Source organism: Gastrolobium bilobum, unplaced genomic scaffold (genome assembly GCF_033153095.1).
Source record: "Gastrolobium bilobum isolate Gb01-03AN ecotype WA unplaced genomic scaffold, APGP_CSIRO_Gbil_v1 utg7653, whole genome shotgun sequence".
Classification (NCBI taxonomy): Eukaryota; Viridiplantae; Streptophyta; class Magnoliopsida; order Fabales; family Fabaceae; genus Gastrolobium; species Gastrolobium bilobum.
In genome coordinates this window covers 317139-333077 of record NW_026897564.1, presented here as the reverse complement: position 1 = coordinate 333077, position 15939 = coordinate 317139, and the positions used below count along the sequence as shown (strand labels likewise).

The following is a 15939-nucleotide window of genomic DNA, read 5'->3' as shown; positions in this document are numbered from 1 at the left end:
TTTTAACTCACATTTCCTACATGAGTAAAAAGACAAAATCATAATAGAGATATATACAAATTTGGATAAAAAATAGTTGCAATTAATTGGTAAAATCATAAGAATAGAAAGTGATGTGCAAAAATGTTTGGAATCATTATGATATAAGCCACCATTCATTGCTGCACATATTTAATTACTTAGAAGAATGATGTGACGAGTTGAAATTGGGTAACATAGGACATAACTTTATCACGGGGTTAGCTTGCTCGTGCTACACGAGGGTTCAGTTGCATAAGACCAATAAATAGAAAAATGATAGAAAGAAGAAGGTGTTGCGCGTGGTACAGCTAGTTTATTTATAATCAGAGATATTTCATACTCAATTTTCTGGAATGTGAAAGAAGCATAATATAAAGCTTAATTAAATTTTAATATTATATAGTATTTATCATAATATTATATAAAATAATATATTGTATCCGGTATTTGATAATGCACTGTATAATACTAGATAGAAACTTTATATATTTGATTTTTTTCTTTTTGAATGATATCTCAATTTCAGATACGGTTTCATTAGATATCTTATAACTAGAAATTCTCTTTTTCCCAATCCAATTCCTCCACCACCGCGAACCCCAGTTAGATTCAGGCATGATACATTTTTTAGTTATTGGGAGAACCTGAGTACTATCTTTTGGGTTCAAGAAAGAACTCTCAGAGATGTTTTTTTCCTTTTGAAAGATACAGGAGCGGAACAATAAATCTATTGAAATTGGAAGACTCAAGATTATTCCAATGTATAATTTTCGAGTTCAATGGAATTTATAGGTATAAGAGAAAGCCCTGTCAAATAGAGATATTTTCTTTCAATTGTTAATACAATATAGAAAGACCGCTACTACAAAGAGTGCTACACCCTTGATTCTGAAATATTGATTGCTTGTTAAACACTGTGAATTGTGTGAAAGTAGAATACTCCAAATTTGAGAGTCCAAGAGTTTTATAAAACTTTCTTGATAGAAAAAATGTGAATGAAAGATGCCGCTGAATTGAATTGGGTCCATGAATCTAATAAAGAGTGAGAATTCTTGATATTTCTCAATTCAAAAAAGCAGGATTTGAATTGATGTCCTTTTATCGAATCCTCCTATATTGCGTTGATTTATCTCAAAAGATTTCAGTTCAATTGGAATTTGGTTATTCACCATGTACGAGGATCCCCGCTAAGCATACATGGTTAAAGCACCCAACTCATAATTGGCAAATTCGTAGATTCAATTCCTATTAGATGCACGCCAATGAGACCCCCTCTAATGAGTTTATCGGATTATTGTTCAAGAATGAAATCTTATTGGAATCGTCAAGTTTATAATTCGAAACCATATCACATCCTATCTATTTAAGTCATGTCTATAAGCAAAATGGTGGTAGCTCAATTGGCGCATGGGAGCTAAGCAGGTAGGGGTGAGAGCATGTGTTCGAATCTCCCCAGTACCACCTTTGGAAGAGGTTTAAAGCCTTAATCTTGGACCCGCCCCAAATCGGATTAGTTGCGAAGCAATGAACCGATTAAAATATTTCCAAAAAAGAAAATCATGTCTATAAGCATTTCCATATATATACTCCCAAAGAATAAGTGGGTATAGGAAGTCCTATTGGCGGGATCTATCAAATTTTAAATATATTGGGTATTCCTCCATTTTTGAAACTCTATTGGGTCAAAGGATATGGGATTCGGTGGATTACCAAACGATACATAGTGCGATACGGTCAAAACAATATTTTTTTTAAAGATATTCCAATCGGTTTATCGCTTCGGGCTTGTCCGATCATGGTAGGTCCTAGGATTAAGTCTTTAAAACCCTCCCAAAAACAATACTTGAGAGGATTAAACACATGCTCTCTCTCACCCCCGCCTGTAAAACAAGATATTCTATTATCTAATAGATTAGACTAAAAAATTGAATCGAAACAGATACCATACCTAAAAAACAAGTAAAATCCATATTTTAATAAAAAAAATTATATAACTTTTCCAAATATATCATATAATATTAATTTTTATAAAAATCTATATACTAATATGTTCATGATAGGGTAACGTGGTGGGGACTAGGGGTGAAAGTGAGTCGGACCGGCCTACAGGGGTTTATTGCCTAGCTTATATCAGGCTAGGGTTGGCTTATCAAATATAGTCGAATAAAACATACCCGGACTTTTAAGAAGCATATTTAGAAAGCAGGGTTTTTTTTTACATGCCGAGCCTATAAGCCTACAAGTCGGTCTATATCATATTATTTATTTTAAATAAAATAAAATAATATTATTCATAGTAGTATCAAATGATGATAGTTCAGTTGGTGCATGTAAATTGAGTAAGTGGTGGAAGAACCTAAATTTGATCCCCCAACAATACTACCTTTACGAGTGACATGAGACCTGTGCCAATATCTACAATAACATCAAAATCAACGTTTAGTGCTGGAGGAAGAGTTATTGATGTCTATCGTTCTAACTTGACTGAAGATACCATCCAAACTTTAATATATGGTGGAAATTTGTTATGTAATAAGTATGACTTGAAGAAAAAACAAAAGGTATAAAAAGGTTTTTTTGTTTTTAATCTTTTTTCTTTCTTTCTATTTTTTAATCTTGTTTTTTGTTTTCTACATTTACAAATTGTTTACTAACTTATATAACCTTGGAATTATATTTGAACGGGAGAGAAGATTATGGAAGTTTTTGGCTACTACAAGCATCATGATGCATTTGTTGGATTCATGCAATTATTTTAATTTACATAGTATGAATTGATTTGTCGGATCTAATAAAATATATGTTATTTAGTTTGGACATCTTGCTTCTGAAAGTGACTTAAATGTAGATTGTGATAAATTGTTGGGCAAAATAATTAAAATATTACTATTTTAATAAATAATTACGAATATATAGCTGTTTCAAAACTATTTACGGATCTATTGCACCCATTCACGCCCAAATTAGGCTTGACTATTCACGCCCAAATTAGGCGTGACTCCCGAGGCATTCACGCCTAATTTGGGAGTGAATAGTCACGCCTAATTTGGGCGTGAATAGTCACGCCTAATTTGGGCGTGACTTGTCTGGTGTTGACACGTGGCACAAGAAAGTCAATTTACGAACCGTAAAACTTTGGAAAGCCATAGCTTTTGACTCAGGTATCCAAATCAGGTAAAAAAAAATTTGATTCCATAAAACTTTTCGATATCTACGCAATGAAACCTCATTTGATATATTTTATCTCTCACAAAAATAAATTTAAATTTGCAATAATGATATTATAAGAGCGTTTAAACCATAATTCAAACTTTAGATGGACTAATCTACTTTGCTGCCATCTTTATACTACCATTATTGCAAATTTGAACTTTGTTTATGAGAGATAAAATATATCAAATGAGATGTCATTGTGTTGATCTCAAAAAGTTATATGGAATCAAAAAAAGAATTACCTGATTTGGATACCCGGGTCAAAAGTTATGGTCTTATGAAGTTTTACGGTTAAACTATTAACTTTTTGTGCCACGTGTCAACACCAGACGATTCACGCCTAATTTAGGCGTAAATAGTCACGCCTAATTTAGGCGTAAATAGTCACGCCTAATTTGGGCGTGAATAAGTGCAATAGATTCGTAAATAGGTTCGAAAGAGTAACTTATTCGTAATTATTTATTAAAAATGCAATATTTTAATTTTTTTTGCCTAAGTTGTTGTTATGATTTTATTTGAATGTTAAAATTGTGATTTTTGTTTTAACAACAAAATTTAAGTATTTTGCGAAGTTGATTTATGTTCTGTTTGAAAATTAAAAATTAATATACTAACAGTTCATGTCAGGTCATTTGTTTTTGGCTAAAATATAAGTTACCCCCTTGAACTTTGACCATGTTTCAAATTACTTCTTTGTACTTGTAATTGTTTCAATTAACTCCCTATACTTTATAATTGTTTCAAATTAACAATTCTGTTAAAATTTTTATAAACACGGTTAAGTCTCATATCTCTTGAAACCTCCTCATATGCCAGTAAATGTAGATAAATCTCTTAACACAATGAATTTTACTTTGGTAAAGAGGATATGCAGAATGAATCAGGCGACGTCAAGATTCCAAGAATGCATCAACCATTGCATTTGCTGCTCTGGACAAAATTTTCATGCAGATAGGTGGCTTCACTCCTGCCAGGGCCAGAAATGAGCTAGGTAGTGTCTAGATTCCATCCTCACATATCAAACCAGAAGCCACAACTGCAAATGTATTAGCATTAGCCTTGTCAAGCTTCCGCCAGATAAATAAGATCAAGCTTCCAAGACACATATCAATGGCAAAGTAACTTCCAATATAAAAGGGTATAGCCATGGCCATAGAAACATGAATAAATCTAACCCACTTGTTTCCAACCAGATCTCGAATAAGATTGATAACTGTGGCTCCAAGAAAAATTACACCTGAAAGGGCGAGGCAGTATCTTGGCAGAGGTGAGAAGCCATCAACCCCCAATATTGCAATTGAGGAGGATTTGACATTTGGGACTCAGGGGCACGTGGGAAGTTTAACAGTGTTTGTAAATTTTTTAACAGAATTGTTGATTTGAAAAAATTATAAAATACAGGAAGTTAATTAAAATAATTAAAAGTACAAAAGGATAATTTGAAACATAATCAAAGTTCAAGGGAGTAATTTATATTTTAGTCTTTGTTTTTTTATAAATAAATCAAATTAGACTAATAATTAAACGCATGTTATACTGTCGGGTCAGGTGAAATTATTATTTTTTAATATAAACTTAGACTTTTTAAAGACAAAACTCGATCCAGTGGAACTCACTTTCACTTGTAACGAGGCAACACAAAAAATTAAAGATGAGAAGTGACTTACTTCTTTCTAACAACTGATCACGTGAGCCACAAATAAATAAACGGTGATCCAGAGTTGAAAAATGGCAACTTAACCTCAATTTTTTATGTTTACTATTTTATCCAGACAACAACCTCAGTAGCAGTTAACAAGACAAGGGCAATAAGGTAAATAAAAAAAAGTTCCTCCTCCTTCTTTTATCCCAACAAACTCTTCTGTTCAACAATGGCGGCTACCGCTTCAAGAATTCCTTTCTCCTCATCATCTTCTTCATACTCCACTCTTCAAAGACGCAATGTCAGATTTACCCTCCCTCTTTCTCCTATTCTCAACAAAGCTACTCGTCTCCGTTCCTTCCGAGTCTCATGCTCCCTCTCCGACTCAGCCGCTTCCGCCGAGTCTTTCGTTTCGCGGTTTACCGCCGTCAAGCCCAGAAAGGTGCAGATATCCTGGTTGAAGCCCCAGAGCGATAGGGAGTGACCAATGTCGAATTCAGATCCCTCGCGATGCAAATGGTCATGGGTAGCAGGGTTATAACAGGAAAGAAAAATAAGAAAGAGATTAACTTAATACATGACCCTTATCAACCTAATCTCACCTGATTAAATATACACCACTTTAATACACCCATTTTTTTCGGATTCTCGGAAAAATAAAATTTTTAAAATTTTAATTTTAATTTTTTTTTTTGGTACATAAATTTTAAATTTTTAGATATTATCGTAAACTGAATGTAAAAATTATATTTTTAAAAATTGAGATTCTCGGACAAATAAAAATTTCTCCTGTACCAAACGACTCCTAAGGAGTCTATTGTATAAGTGCGTGGGAAAATATTTTCTCTCTTGTCATCTCATTGAGAATAAATCTTTGGTATTACTGATATACCAAATATTCAGTGCATCTCACCAATAAAAATATTACATGTCAACTAAATTTTTTTTTTTCCTGTCAAATTTTTTTCTCTCCTCTGATGTGTAATGCTCTCATTTGAGATACATTGAATCTAGATACAGCAGCAGTAGTACCAAAGATTTATTCTGTCGTTGGAGAGTTGTTTTCTGCTATTAATGATTTTTTGATTTTTGTGTAATATTTTTTTTAATAGATATGGATCTCATATAAGATGTATTTATAACATGAGAAATTTTTTTCCTACGGCATGAAAAAATTAAAACCCTAAATTTATACCATATAATCATCATAACAAATAACTAAAAATATCATAACATATAATATAAATTTATATTATCTGCACCAAACAATTCTTAAAAAAATTGGGTTTTACGAGATATAAATAATCAAACATAGTAATAGCTCTGATTACACAGTTGAACTGAACATTTTTTTCTGTTAATTTACATGCAGTACTTCGATTTTTGGTATAATATACCGTACTTATATATTTGTTTTTGAAGCTTAATAAATAATAACTACTCGCAGGATCTTGTACAAAAGATATAAATACTTTTAAGGAAAACATTTTCTCCTCTTAAAGGAATTTTTTTTTCTCATGTTAGTGATTCAAAATATATGTGGATCTCATCTTTAATTTTTTTCTTTTTCTACTATTTTGTGGGACCCACTTATACAATGTGTCACTAACATGAGAAAAATTTTCTCAGGAGAAAATGTTTTCCCATGCTTTTAAGCATCCTACGAGATATTCTTCGAAGCTATTAAAAATATGAAATATTTCTAACTTGTGCAGCGGAAGGAGAGTCATCTACTTCTATTTAAATTTTAAATACGTTATTTTTCCTATTTACAACCTTTTTCCACAAAATTTTGAGGGATTTGAGAAAAGAAGGGAAGTATATTCCCCTCAATTTGCCTTAAAATATTATAAACGGGTTTGGGTCCTTTTTTAGTTGCTTGCCCTATGTCCTGCATCCTAGCTTCTCATCTAAATATAGCATAAAAGCTACTAATCAAATTTTGGTCAAATATAGGTGAGAATGTTATAAGCTACATCCAACATGTTAACCAGCGGCGGATCCAGAAATATTTATAAAGGGGGCGATTTTTTTTTATATTATTAAGAAAAGTACATACAATCATATATGAATCTAATATAAAAAGTTTAAAAGAGTTTTATTACAAAATTTAAGGTCAATTCACTTAACTCTTGCTTTACGTTTTTTCATATTATTAAACTCTTTTATAATTGAATCTGTGCTAAAATTCAAAACAATTTCTTTTTCAACATATGTAATCAAAGAATTATCAAGAAATTAGTTTTTCATTCAATTTTGAAGTCTGGTCTTGATTATCTTCCATTCGACAATGGATGCGAGCTATTTTCCTTCTCCAATATTTAGCTCAAAAAATTGGAACCCCTATTTGTGTGTTTTGCTGTTGTCTTCTTTACAATGATTTTCGTCACCCTCTTGATAATCAAGTGTGTCTGATTTTTGAAATTTTTTCTTGAGCCCTAAAAATTTGCTCCTTCTTTTGGAAAAAAACTAGAATTTCAATTTCTAAAATTGTGTTTGTTTAAGTTTTTTTGAAATTTTCAACTCAATTAGTTAATTTGTTTAGTCCAAAATTAATTTTTTTTCAGCTCAAAATTATATATATATATATATAACTCTAAAAATCAGATAGAGACGGTGGCCAACTCTAGTCCCTCCCCTGGGTCCGCCTCTAATGCTAAATGGGAGGGTTAAAGGACCCAAAGAACAAAGAAACTAAGGGACCATTACATGACGCAAACTCCTAACATCAGCTAAGTCTGCTTCTAACACTAAGAAAGTGTTTGGTATGAGTATTTGGTATGAAATAATGGGAAAGTGGGGTGGAGAATATTTATTTACTATGTTTGGTACGAGTATTATGAACAAAATGCCAACAATTTTTTTTCTCCATTATTTTTCTTTTCAACTACACAGGCAAAAATGTATCCCACTTAATCTTTGGTATTTTTGTTTTTGCCATGGTCTTGGATTTTGAATATAATATATTGAGTCAAAAATACCCTTGTGATATATGACATCATGTGTAAAGAGATTGTCCATGGTCTTTGATATTTTGGTAATTTTAATTTACATTTCCATCAATAATTTACCATCAACAAATATAGCATCAGTAAAATTAACCCAATTTTTTTGATAAAACTTTGGCCAACCAAACACTTTTTCGTAAGTTATCCCGAATAAAAAAGTTTCTACTAAATCTTCAACAATTTTTTTTTGGATAAAAAAAAATATCTCTCGTACATAGCTTAATGACACGGGAGTTTGAGTGTAGTTTCATCTGTTTGAAAGCTAATAGGCACATTTATTAGCTTCTCTGTAGCCTATACGTGTCGCAAATTGTTTTTCTACATTTCTTTAAAAGTCATGCTCTTATTTGAGTTATCAGATTGGACTCATGTGCTGCATCAGTTATTCCTCGCAGAACAACTTTCATATTGAATTGATCTTATATCCATAGCCACCCAACCAGTGTCCCAAGGAGTTGCGTGATGCCTCCACACGTTGTTGGGCCTGGGTTGCCCTTTTTTGCACCATCTGTGTTTTTAGCTTTATCCTTCTTAAATCATTTACATATTGGTAGTCAATTTAGGGTAAAATAAATAAATCATTTGTTACCTTAAAAATAAACATTAAGAGGGATAGCTGGTCAAGCAACTCAAAAGTCAAAAATAGCCACAAAATATTTGAGTATTCAATGTTGATTGAATTATAATTAACCATCATTGAATTTTCTTTCTCTTTTCTTTGAGGAGAACTTAATTTTTATTGATTTATAATTAGACTATTAAAAGACATACAGTGATGAGAAGAGTCAAATAAATTAAATATTATTGAATGAAGATTTGAAGAGAATTTCCTTATTTTTGTTTTTAATTGAATTAAGTTTGTGTTGACTAACTACTTGTAAATTGAAGTCTTATTAATTGTTGCTGCACAATCCCTGAGAATTTTTATCTTGTTGAAGACCGAAATCTCACATTTATTTATTCTTTCTCCCTTATTTTATTTTTCTTTCCCCCAATCTTTTTTTATTTTTTATTTTAGTTTGGGATAAAACTGATGTTAGTGTTGATGTTAAAAATCAGGATATAAAGGATTTTACACTCTATCTATCTTGAACATGACTTAATAAATTTTGTTCATGCGAGTTTCGTTAGAATTCACATGATCCGGTTCAAGATAGAAGGGATTATTAAACTCCTGTCGTGTGCTAATTTCCATTAATTCTCCTTTCATAAAATGACTTTTGCATCTTACAAAGAAAGTGCATGATTTAATATTTAATAATTCTTTTAAAAAAAATTCAGATATATAATACTTTTTAAATTACTACCATCTCAAAGTTCAAACAACTTATACTGGCAAAACAGTTTTCATATCCTTGTGCATTGTTCTAATCACAGCTGTAACCTGCTCAGTTTGATCTTCATTGGAGCATGCTGCAAGGAGCACCTTGGCGGTTCCTCCATCTGGGTAACAACCAGCATCAATCATTTCTTCAAATATTTCTAAGCATCTTACATAAAGCTTTTTTTTAGAGTATGCTCCAATACGAGAAGTCCAAGTCACAACATCAGGTTTTAAACCTTTGCTAGGCAACAACTGAAATAGGTCTTCCATTCTCTCAATAAATCCTGCTTGTCCATACCTGTTTATCAAGATATTATATGTACTAATATCAGCTACATATTGTCCTTTTTCCATTACAGTCAGAACTTCTTCCATCTTTCCAAATTGGCCCAACCGTCCATACAAGTTCAGCATGCTGTTGAGAACATAAGTGTCTAGTTTCAGACCAGACTTATACATTTGGTTAAGAATGTCCTCACATTTACTCACACTGCCCATTTTGGAATAGGCAGACAAAAGTACCATGTGGGACTTCATTGTTGGTGTTATTCCCACTCTTTTCATGTCTTCAAAAACAGCTTCAGCATCTGTATTCCATAAAAGGACGAGAAAGAAAACATGTATCAGACCGGTAAAATGGGGTAAACAGATAAAGAAAAACTATAAAATTAGCTAAAATTGGCGAACCAAGCATTTTTAATATTTTACAGGGTGGCTTGTGTAAAAGCCAAAGAATCTAGTTTGGAAGAAGTTGGATGATTATCATGCCATTTTTTAAAATAAGTATAACACGAATTTCAATAATTTATAAGGCTTAAAAAAGTCTCATGATTAACAATTTTTCGCCTAAAAATAACCATTTTAAAAGGAAACAAAGAGATGATGTCACATTTCAAAATTTTCCGGTTCTTGATTTCAGTTTAAAATATTCTGTTTGAAATTTTAGGAGTCGATGTCCTTCCACCAGCACTCGAGTAGTTCTAAATATGTCATAAAAATTGTTAAAGCAAATATCAACAACAACATCAGCAAATATAAGGCAAATAAGTTTTATATAGAAAGAGATAAATTATTCTTATATTGGTGTAAGAATAAGAAGTCTTATATTCATTCTTGAACATTAATCGACTTATATCTAATGGCTAACATAACTAAAAAATTAGAGCCTTTAGGTATAAGTGGAATCAGCGATCAAGATTGAAAATATAACTTACACCGTGTAAAATAATCTTCACCTATATATATATATATATCCTTATGTTTTTTGTCGTGCACATCAGTGTATCTTTTAAATGTACAAGCCCCACCTCAAGAGTTTAGAGAACTGAATGAATTGCACCGAATCTTCTTCTGGAAGAATTATAGTTTTGCAAACCTTTTATATGCAGAAAGAAAGAAAGATTTGAGGAGCAGGGGGGGGGGGGGGGGTTGAAGTAATGTTATTTGCTGACAGATGATTCAACGTTTAGAAACAATCCATAAGATTGTCCAATTGACCATTTGAATAACAAAACAAAAATGATAACATTCAAAGGCAGATAATTACCATCTTGGAAACCTGCTCTCCCATATGCATCTACCAAGATATTATATGAGGCTATATCTGGTTCACATCCCATGTGCTGCATTAGTGAAAAAATTTCTGCAGCCCCATAAGGAAAACCTGCACGACTGTTGGGGGAAGAAAAATCTTTATTTTTTTCCCAGACATGGAACCATTATATTTATAGCAGAAACTACAATTATAGCTAAAATTACAAATTCCTGCACACACACATATATATATAGGCAAAATTATTTCTGCAGCCACAGCACATACAACAAGCCAGGATACGGTTCCGGATCCCAGGATACGGGTCCGTATCCTGTTTCTTTTAGTTTTTATAAGAAAAGCTGTGGGGTCCACTTTTCTGTGTCAGCTGCAGATAGTAGCTCTCTGCAGCCGCTGCCCAAAAAGTGTCCCTATATATATAGGGCTTATCATTTTTGCAGCTGCCGTAGATAACACTCTCTACAACTAATACAGAAAAGTGAACCCCACGGCGTTAAAAAAAAAAAAACAAGGATCCGGTGCCGTATCCTAGGATCCGCACGCGGATCCTGGCTAGCTGTATCCTAGGATCGGCACGCGGATCCATGTAATACTCCAAATGTTACCATGGGGTTGGACAGTATAAAAATACCATATTGTTACTGGTGTCAACAGTCAAAGGCATAAGACACGCATCATAAGAGCTCTGAATGGAAACTGTTGAGTAATGGAGCTCGAATGAAGAACTTAACTATACAGGATGCTTGAATTTCTAAATAATGCCTCTACAGAAGTATTTTATCCCTCTTTATTATTGAGTATCCCTCTTTATTATTGAGTGAGAAATTCGTAGAAGGATGTCTTTGTCCTCAATAGAGGCAGCCAGAATGTAATCAAGTAAAATAAGTCAAGATTCAATTAAGAAATTTCTCCATAGTTTAGATTTCTAAAGAAGTGAAAGTTCCTCGAAATTATGTAGTCTCTGTGATGACTAAACCTTGCAACTGGGATGGTCAAGGAGGATAAATGATACAGCCAAGCAAATGATAGAAACACTGCCAATCTATAAAATCTCCTAGAATCTAACATAAGAACCATGCTCAACAAGAGTAATCCAAGGCGATGATGAAGCATACCCTAAGAGGTGAAATTTTAGGAACCGGAGTTCCGTTGACTGTTCCCCAAGCATCCAATCCATTCTAATGAAGCATCTATATGTTTTATCCAAATAATCTGATTCCAAAGACAAAGTGATTCCGAGGGAAAGATTCACAACAAAAAGTTTGCGATTATTATGCATCATATTAATATAACATTTTTACATGATAGCCTATTTCATTCAATGACCATTGAACAAATCAAATAAGCCTACACCATTCCTTAAGTTCATGTGAAAAACATCTAAAATATCATGATTTTGATTACTGCCATATTCATTTATACACCTATAACAGCCTTTAAAAGACCAAGTGGATAGAACAAAACAATTTAAATGGACAATAAATTGTCAATCAAGAAGGCATTTATACCATCTTCCATAACAACCTGTAAGCTTCCATGAGGGCATTATAAGAATATACATCAGGTTCAAGTCCAGCCTCTTGCATCTGCTCAAATACTTCTTCTGCTTTCTCACATAGTCCCTCTCTGGCAAATGCATTCACCAGAGCAGTATATGTACAAATATTAGGTTTACATTTTTGGCTCATCATTTCATTGAACACTTTCAAGGCCATAAAGGATTTACCAGCCTGCATAAAATTTATATCTTAAGTAATTAGGTGTCGTGAATTTAAAGCTCAATACTCTTGACTTAGACTCCCAACTACTACTAAATATGTGACATTAAAAGAAGAGCAAATATCACATTAATAACATAAACCTCATCTGAATAAAATCATATGATCAAGACACACAAAAATTACTAAAATACCTATAATCCTGAAATATAAAATTAACAATGTCAACAGATTACTCATCCTTATGACACTGGATCATTGTGATCTAGAAAGATCTTCGAATATTATAATTAGCCCCATAAATCATAAGTAAATCAAACAATCTGATTTTGATCTTAGGCTTTCTTGATGCTAGTTCATCCTGCATCATGTTGACTCTAATCAAGGGTACTAATCTTTAGGGCGTATGAAAAATTCCATTCTTTCTAGTTGTGAAGGTCAGCAATAACATATAATTTGACCTAGTCAAAGACAGTAACAAAATTTGATGCCTTGAATGTAAATTACTTTGTAACCCATTAGATCATACAGAAAACGTAAAAAACAAAATATTAGATAAAAAATTAAGAACTTTAAATTCTCACCTTTCCATATAAATTTATCAACAATGTATAAGTTTCAGTAGATGGCTCGCAGCCATCCTTTTTCATCCTTTGGAAAATCTCTTCTGCTTTGTCAGGATTTCCTCCTTTCATTAATCCATTTATATAAGCGTTGTATACAACTGCACCTGAGTTATTCATTCTGATAAATGGTTAGCTATTTACAGGATCAAATTTCCAGTTATCTTGAATGGATGCATATATAAGTTGTCCAAAAAAAATGGTTTTTATAAAGTAAATCTTGGATCAAACTCACTAAATGCAGAGGAAAACTAAAGTTGTTGTAAGCATGATGCATACAACGTACCTATCACTTACCTAATGTGTGAATCTAAAATTAGATGCTCATCACATAATTGCCCAGAAAATTTGGCAAGAAAACCTTTTCTCTATCCTAGGTTCCTAGTAACCTCAGAGAAATTAGTCTCCCAACAACATCAAAAAAACAATTGCTGAACTGATACAGGTAACCCAGACATAATAGAATGTCTGCAACATATCTAGACGGCATGTCTAACTTATTCATGAACCGTGAGGGGTCAGGGGAAAGAGCAATGAACTGGCATTTTGTTTGGAAAAATTATAGCCTATTTACCTCTTCTTATTTTATACGTGCCTTTTATTGGTATTTATACTAATGTAACTCAGCAGTGTCCTCATACTTTTGAATACTAAAATTACCTAGATTGTCCAGGTCCTCAATATCAAGCAGAGTTGGAAAATTATAACATTTTTAAGATTGAGAGTAACAAGTCTCATTTCAATCTCAACCTTCTTTGCATATGCTAAACTGATTACAGTACAAAGTATTAAACATCTTTGAAGTAGCTTAAATGACCACATCTGCAGAAGAAAAAGCATAGGTAAATATGCTAGATCAGATAATGGATTGCAAACTACCTCTAAGAAAGCTATAAAGAATTCCAACAAATGAAAGACATTTGTGTGGTTGATATATTTTTATGGCGTTAAACTAATAATGATTTTGAGAACTATCAACATGTCAAGTCCCCAATCTTTGATCATATTTCTTTTTAAGCATGTATGGGTAAACAAGTTGATTCAGAACATACTTGAAGGAAGGCCATAACTTCGCATTTCGGCAAAGACAGCTTCAGCTTTTTGGAACAGCCCGTACGTGCAATAGGCCTTTATAAGAAGGGCATAAGTATCTTCAGTAGGAATACATCGAGCCTCAAGAAGCTGAAGATATGTGGATTCTGCCTCCTTATACAGAAACTTTTGCCCAAAAGCATCTATGAGTAAATTATAGCATATCACATCTGGCTTGAAGGAGCTCCTTATCAGTATCCATCTACATATCTGAGTTGAAAATATTCAAATGTAAGTGACTTGATTTCTAAATAAATTAAGTGAGTATCATATAAATGCAAAAAGATCCGACCTATAACCTTAAATGTGACTATAGATTTTTTTTTTTATTTTGTTATGAATATCAATTATGTACCAAAAGGTCAATTGTTCGATTTTGGAGAAAAGTATCTGTTCATAGAGGGCATTCAGCAGTATGTGTTTTTCTAAAGAATCAATTCAACCTAAAAACTTAAGTTATTAGGTGATGTTACCTTTGTAAAGAACCTTGGGATACACCACCCCAAAAGCTAGCTCAAAGGGTGGGAGTGTCCAAGACCTTATAAACTCCACATTAGTTGCACATACAACAAATATGAGACTATATATCTCAACACGCCCCCTCACACGAAAGCCCATTGGACTTGAAGAGTGGAAGATGCAACAGGCCCAGCCTACCTGTGTTAAGAAAGTCCACAAGAAAAAGTGAAGGGCGGCGAGACTCTGATACCATGTAAAGAACCTTGAGATCACCACCCCAAGAGCTAGCTGTTGGGGTGGTGTATCCCAAGGTTCTTTACAACCTTAAAGGGTTTTTTATACTTCTCTAACACGCCTTGAAAGGATGGATAATGCACAGGGCCACAGGCTCACCTACGTGTATTAAGGAACCATATAAGACTTATTTATTAACTAAACGGGGGCGGTGAGTATCAAACCCGTAACACCAAGGTTATGATATTATGTAAATAACCAATTCAACCCAAAATCTTAAATTATTAAGTGAGGCTACCTTATGGTTTTTTATACTTCTCTGACAAGTTCCTTACCGAAATGATTGAATCCCACTGTTTCCTCATCCGAAGTTGAACAGCCACAGTGAAAAGATCATCCCATGTGTCAAGAGAGGCAGGAAGCATGTCCAGTAAACCCCAAATACTCTCAGTAGCCACACCCTTTTGAACGTAGTCCAGAATCTGCTGTGCATTGGGACTCAACACCGGGAATATCCCATCAACAAACCCAGAACCGTATTTCCATCCTCGTCCTCTCAAAGAACCACCTGGTCATAGAAAATAACACACTTTTCAAACATGACACACACACGCACATTCCAACTCGTGTTTCATCACACAAGTGAACAAACTTGTGTTACAGCACAGCATTACATCTTTTCCTGGACAATTTCTTGTGATTGAAGTTCCTTAAGTTGCCAGTTTTGTCAATATAAACGCTGTCTCTTTTGAACTTCTCCAAAGCCACTCCACCGGAATCATTTGTTTTTCGTTCAAGTTTATTCATGCAAGTTCTTGGTTCTATAAATATGTGGTTCACTGTGCATACAGAATTTAACCTGCAGATAACAGCATCAGTTTAAGTCTTAGTGTCACTTCAAAATAAAGTTGCAAAATGAACATTCCTAATATCCTATAGGATAAAAATGTAAACGCATTGGGCTATGTCCAAACATGGGTGAGAAAGAATGGAACACAAAATTGGAATGAAGAAAAATGGAATGGAGCTCACATGAAGGCACGTAGGAGAAGG

At 33.3% G+C, this 15939-nt stretch overlaps 1 protein-coding gene across 2 annotated transcripts; it reads right to left on the bottom strand.

The window, feature by feature from the left end:
• Positions 1-9151: 9151 nt before the first annotated feature.
• On the bottom strand, positions 9152-15932 carry LOC133308148 (pentatricopeptide repeat-containing protein At2g35130). 2 transcript variants are annotated; one of them, XM_061508751.1, is made up of 9 exons: positions 15919-15932; positions 15561-15745; positions 15222-15454; positions 14172-14403; positions 13399-13411; positions 13063-13222; positions 12285-12490; positions 10755-10879; positions 9152-9795 (listed from the first exon to the last, which is right to left on the bottom strand). In XM_061508751.1, coding segments are annotated over exons 1-9 (1740 nt in total). In that variant the 5' UTR covers positions 15921-15932; the 3' UTR covers positions 9152-9211. The 2 variants fall into 2 exon arrangements, with proteins under 2 accessions (XP_061364735.1, XP_061364734.1); XM_061508750.1 differs by lacking the exon at positions 13399-13411 and having other exon boundaries at positions 13063-13208; positions 14154-14403.
• Between the last annotated feature and the right edge of the window lie 7 nt (positions 15933-15939).

Bases quoted from the DNA above. Each gene is read 5' to 3' on its own strand.
- LOC133308148 (XM_061508751.1), bottom strand. The intron at 10,880-12,284 runs GTTGTTATGGAA...TTCCCCCAACAG, and splicing joins GCCCTCATGGAAGCTTACAG to TCGTGCAGGTTTTCCTTATG. The intron at 9,796-10,754 runs GTAATTATCTGC...TATGGAATACAG, and splicing joins GAGAGCAGGTTTCCAAGATG to ATGCTGAAGCTGTTTTTGAA.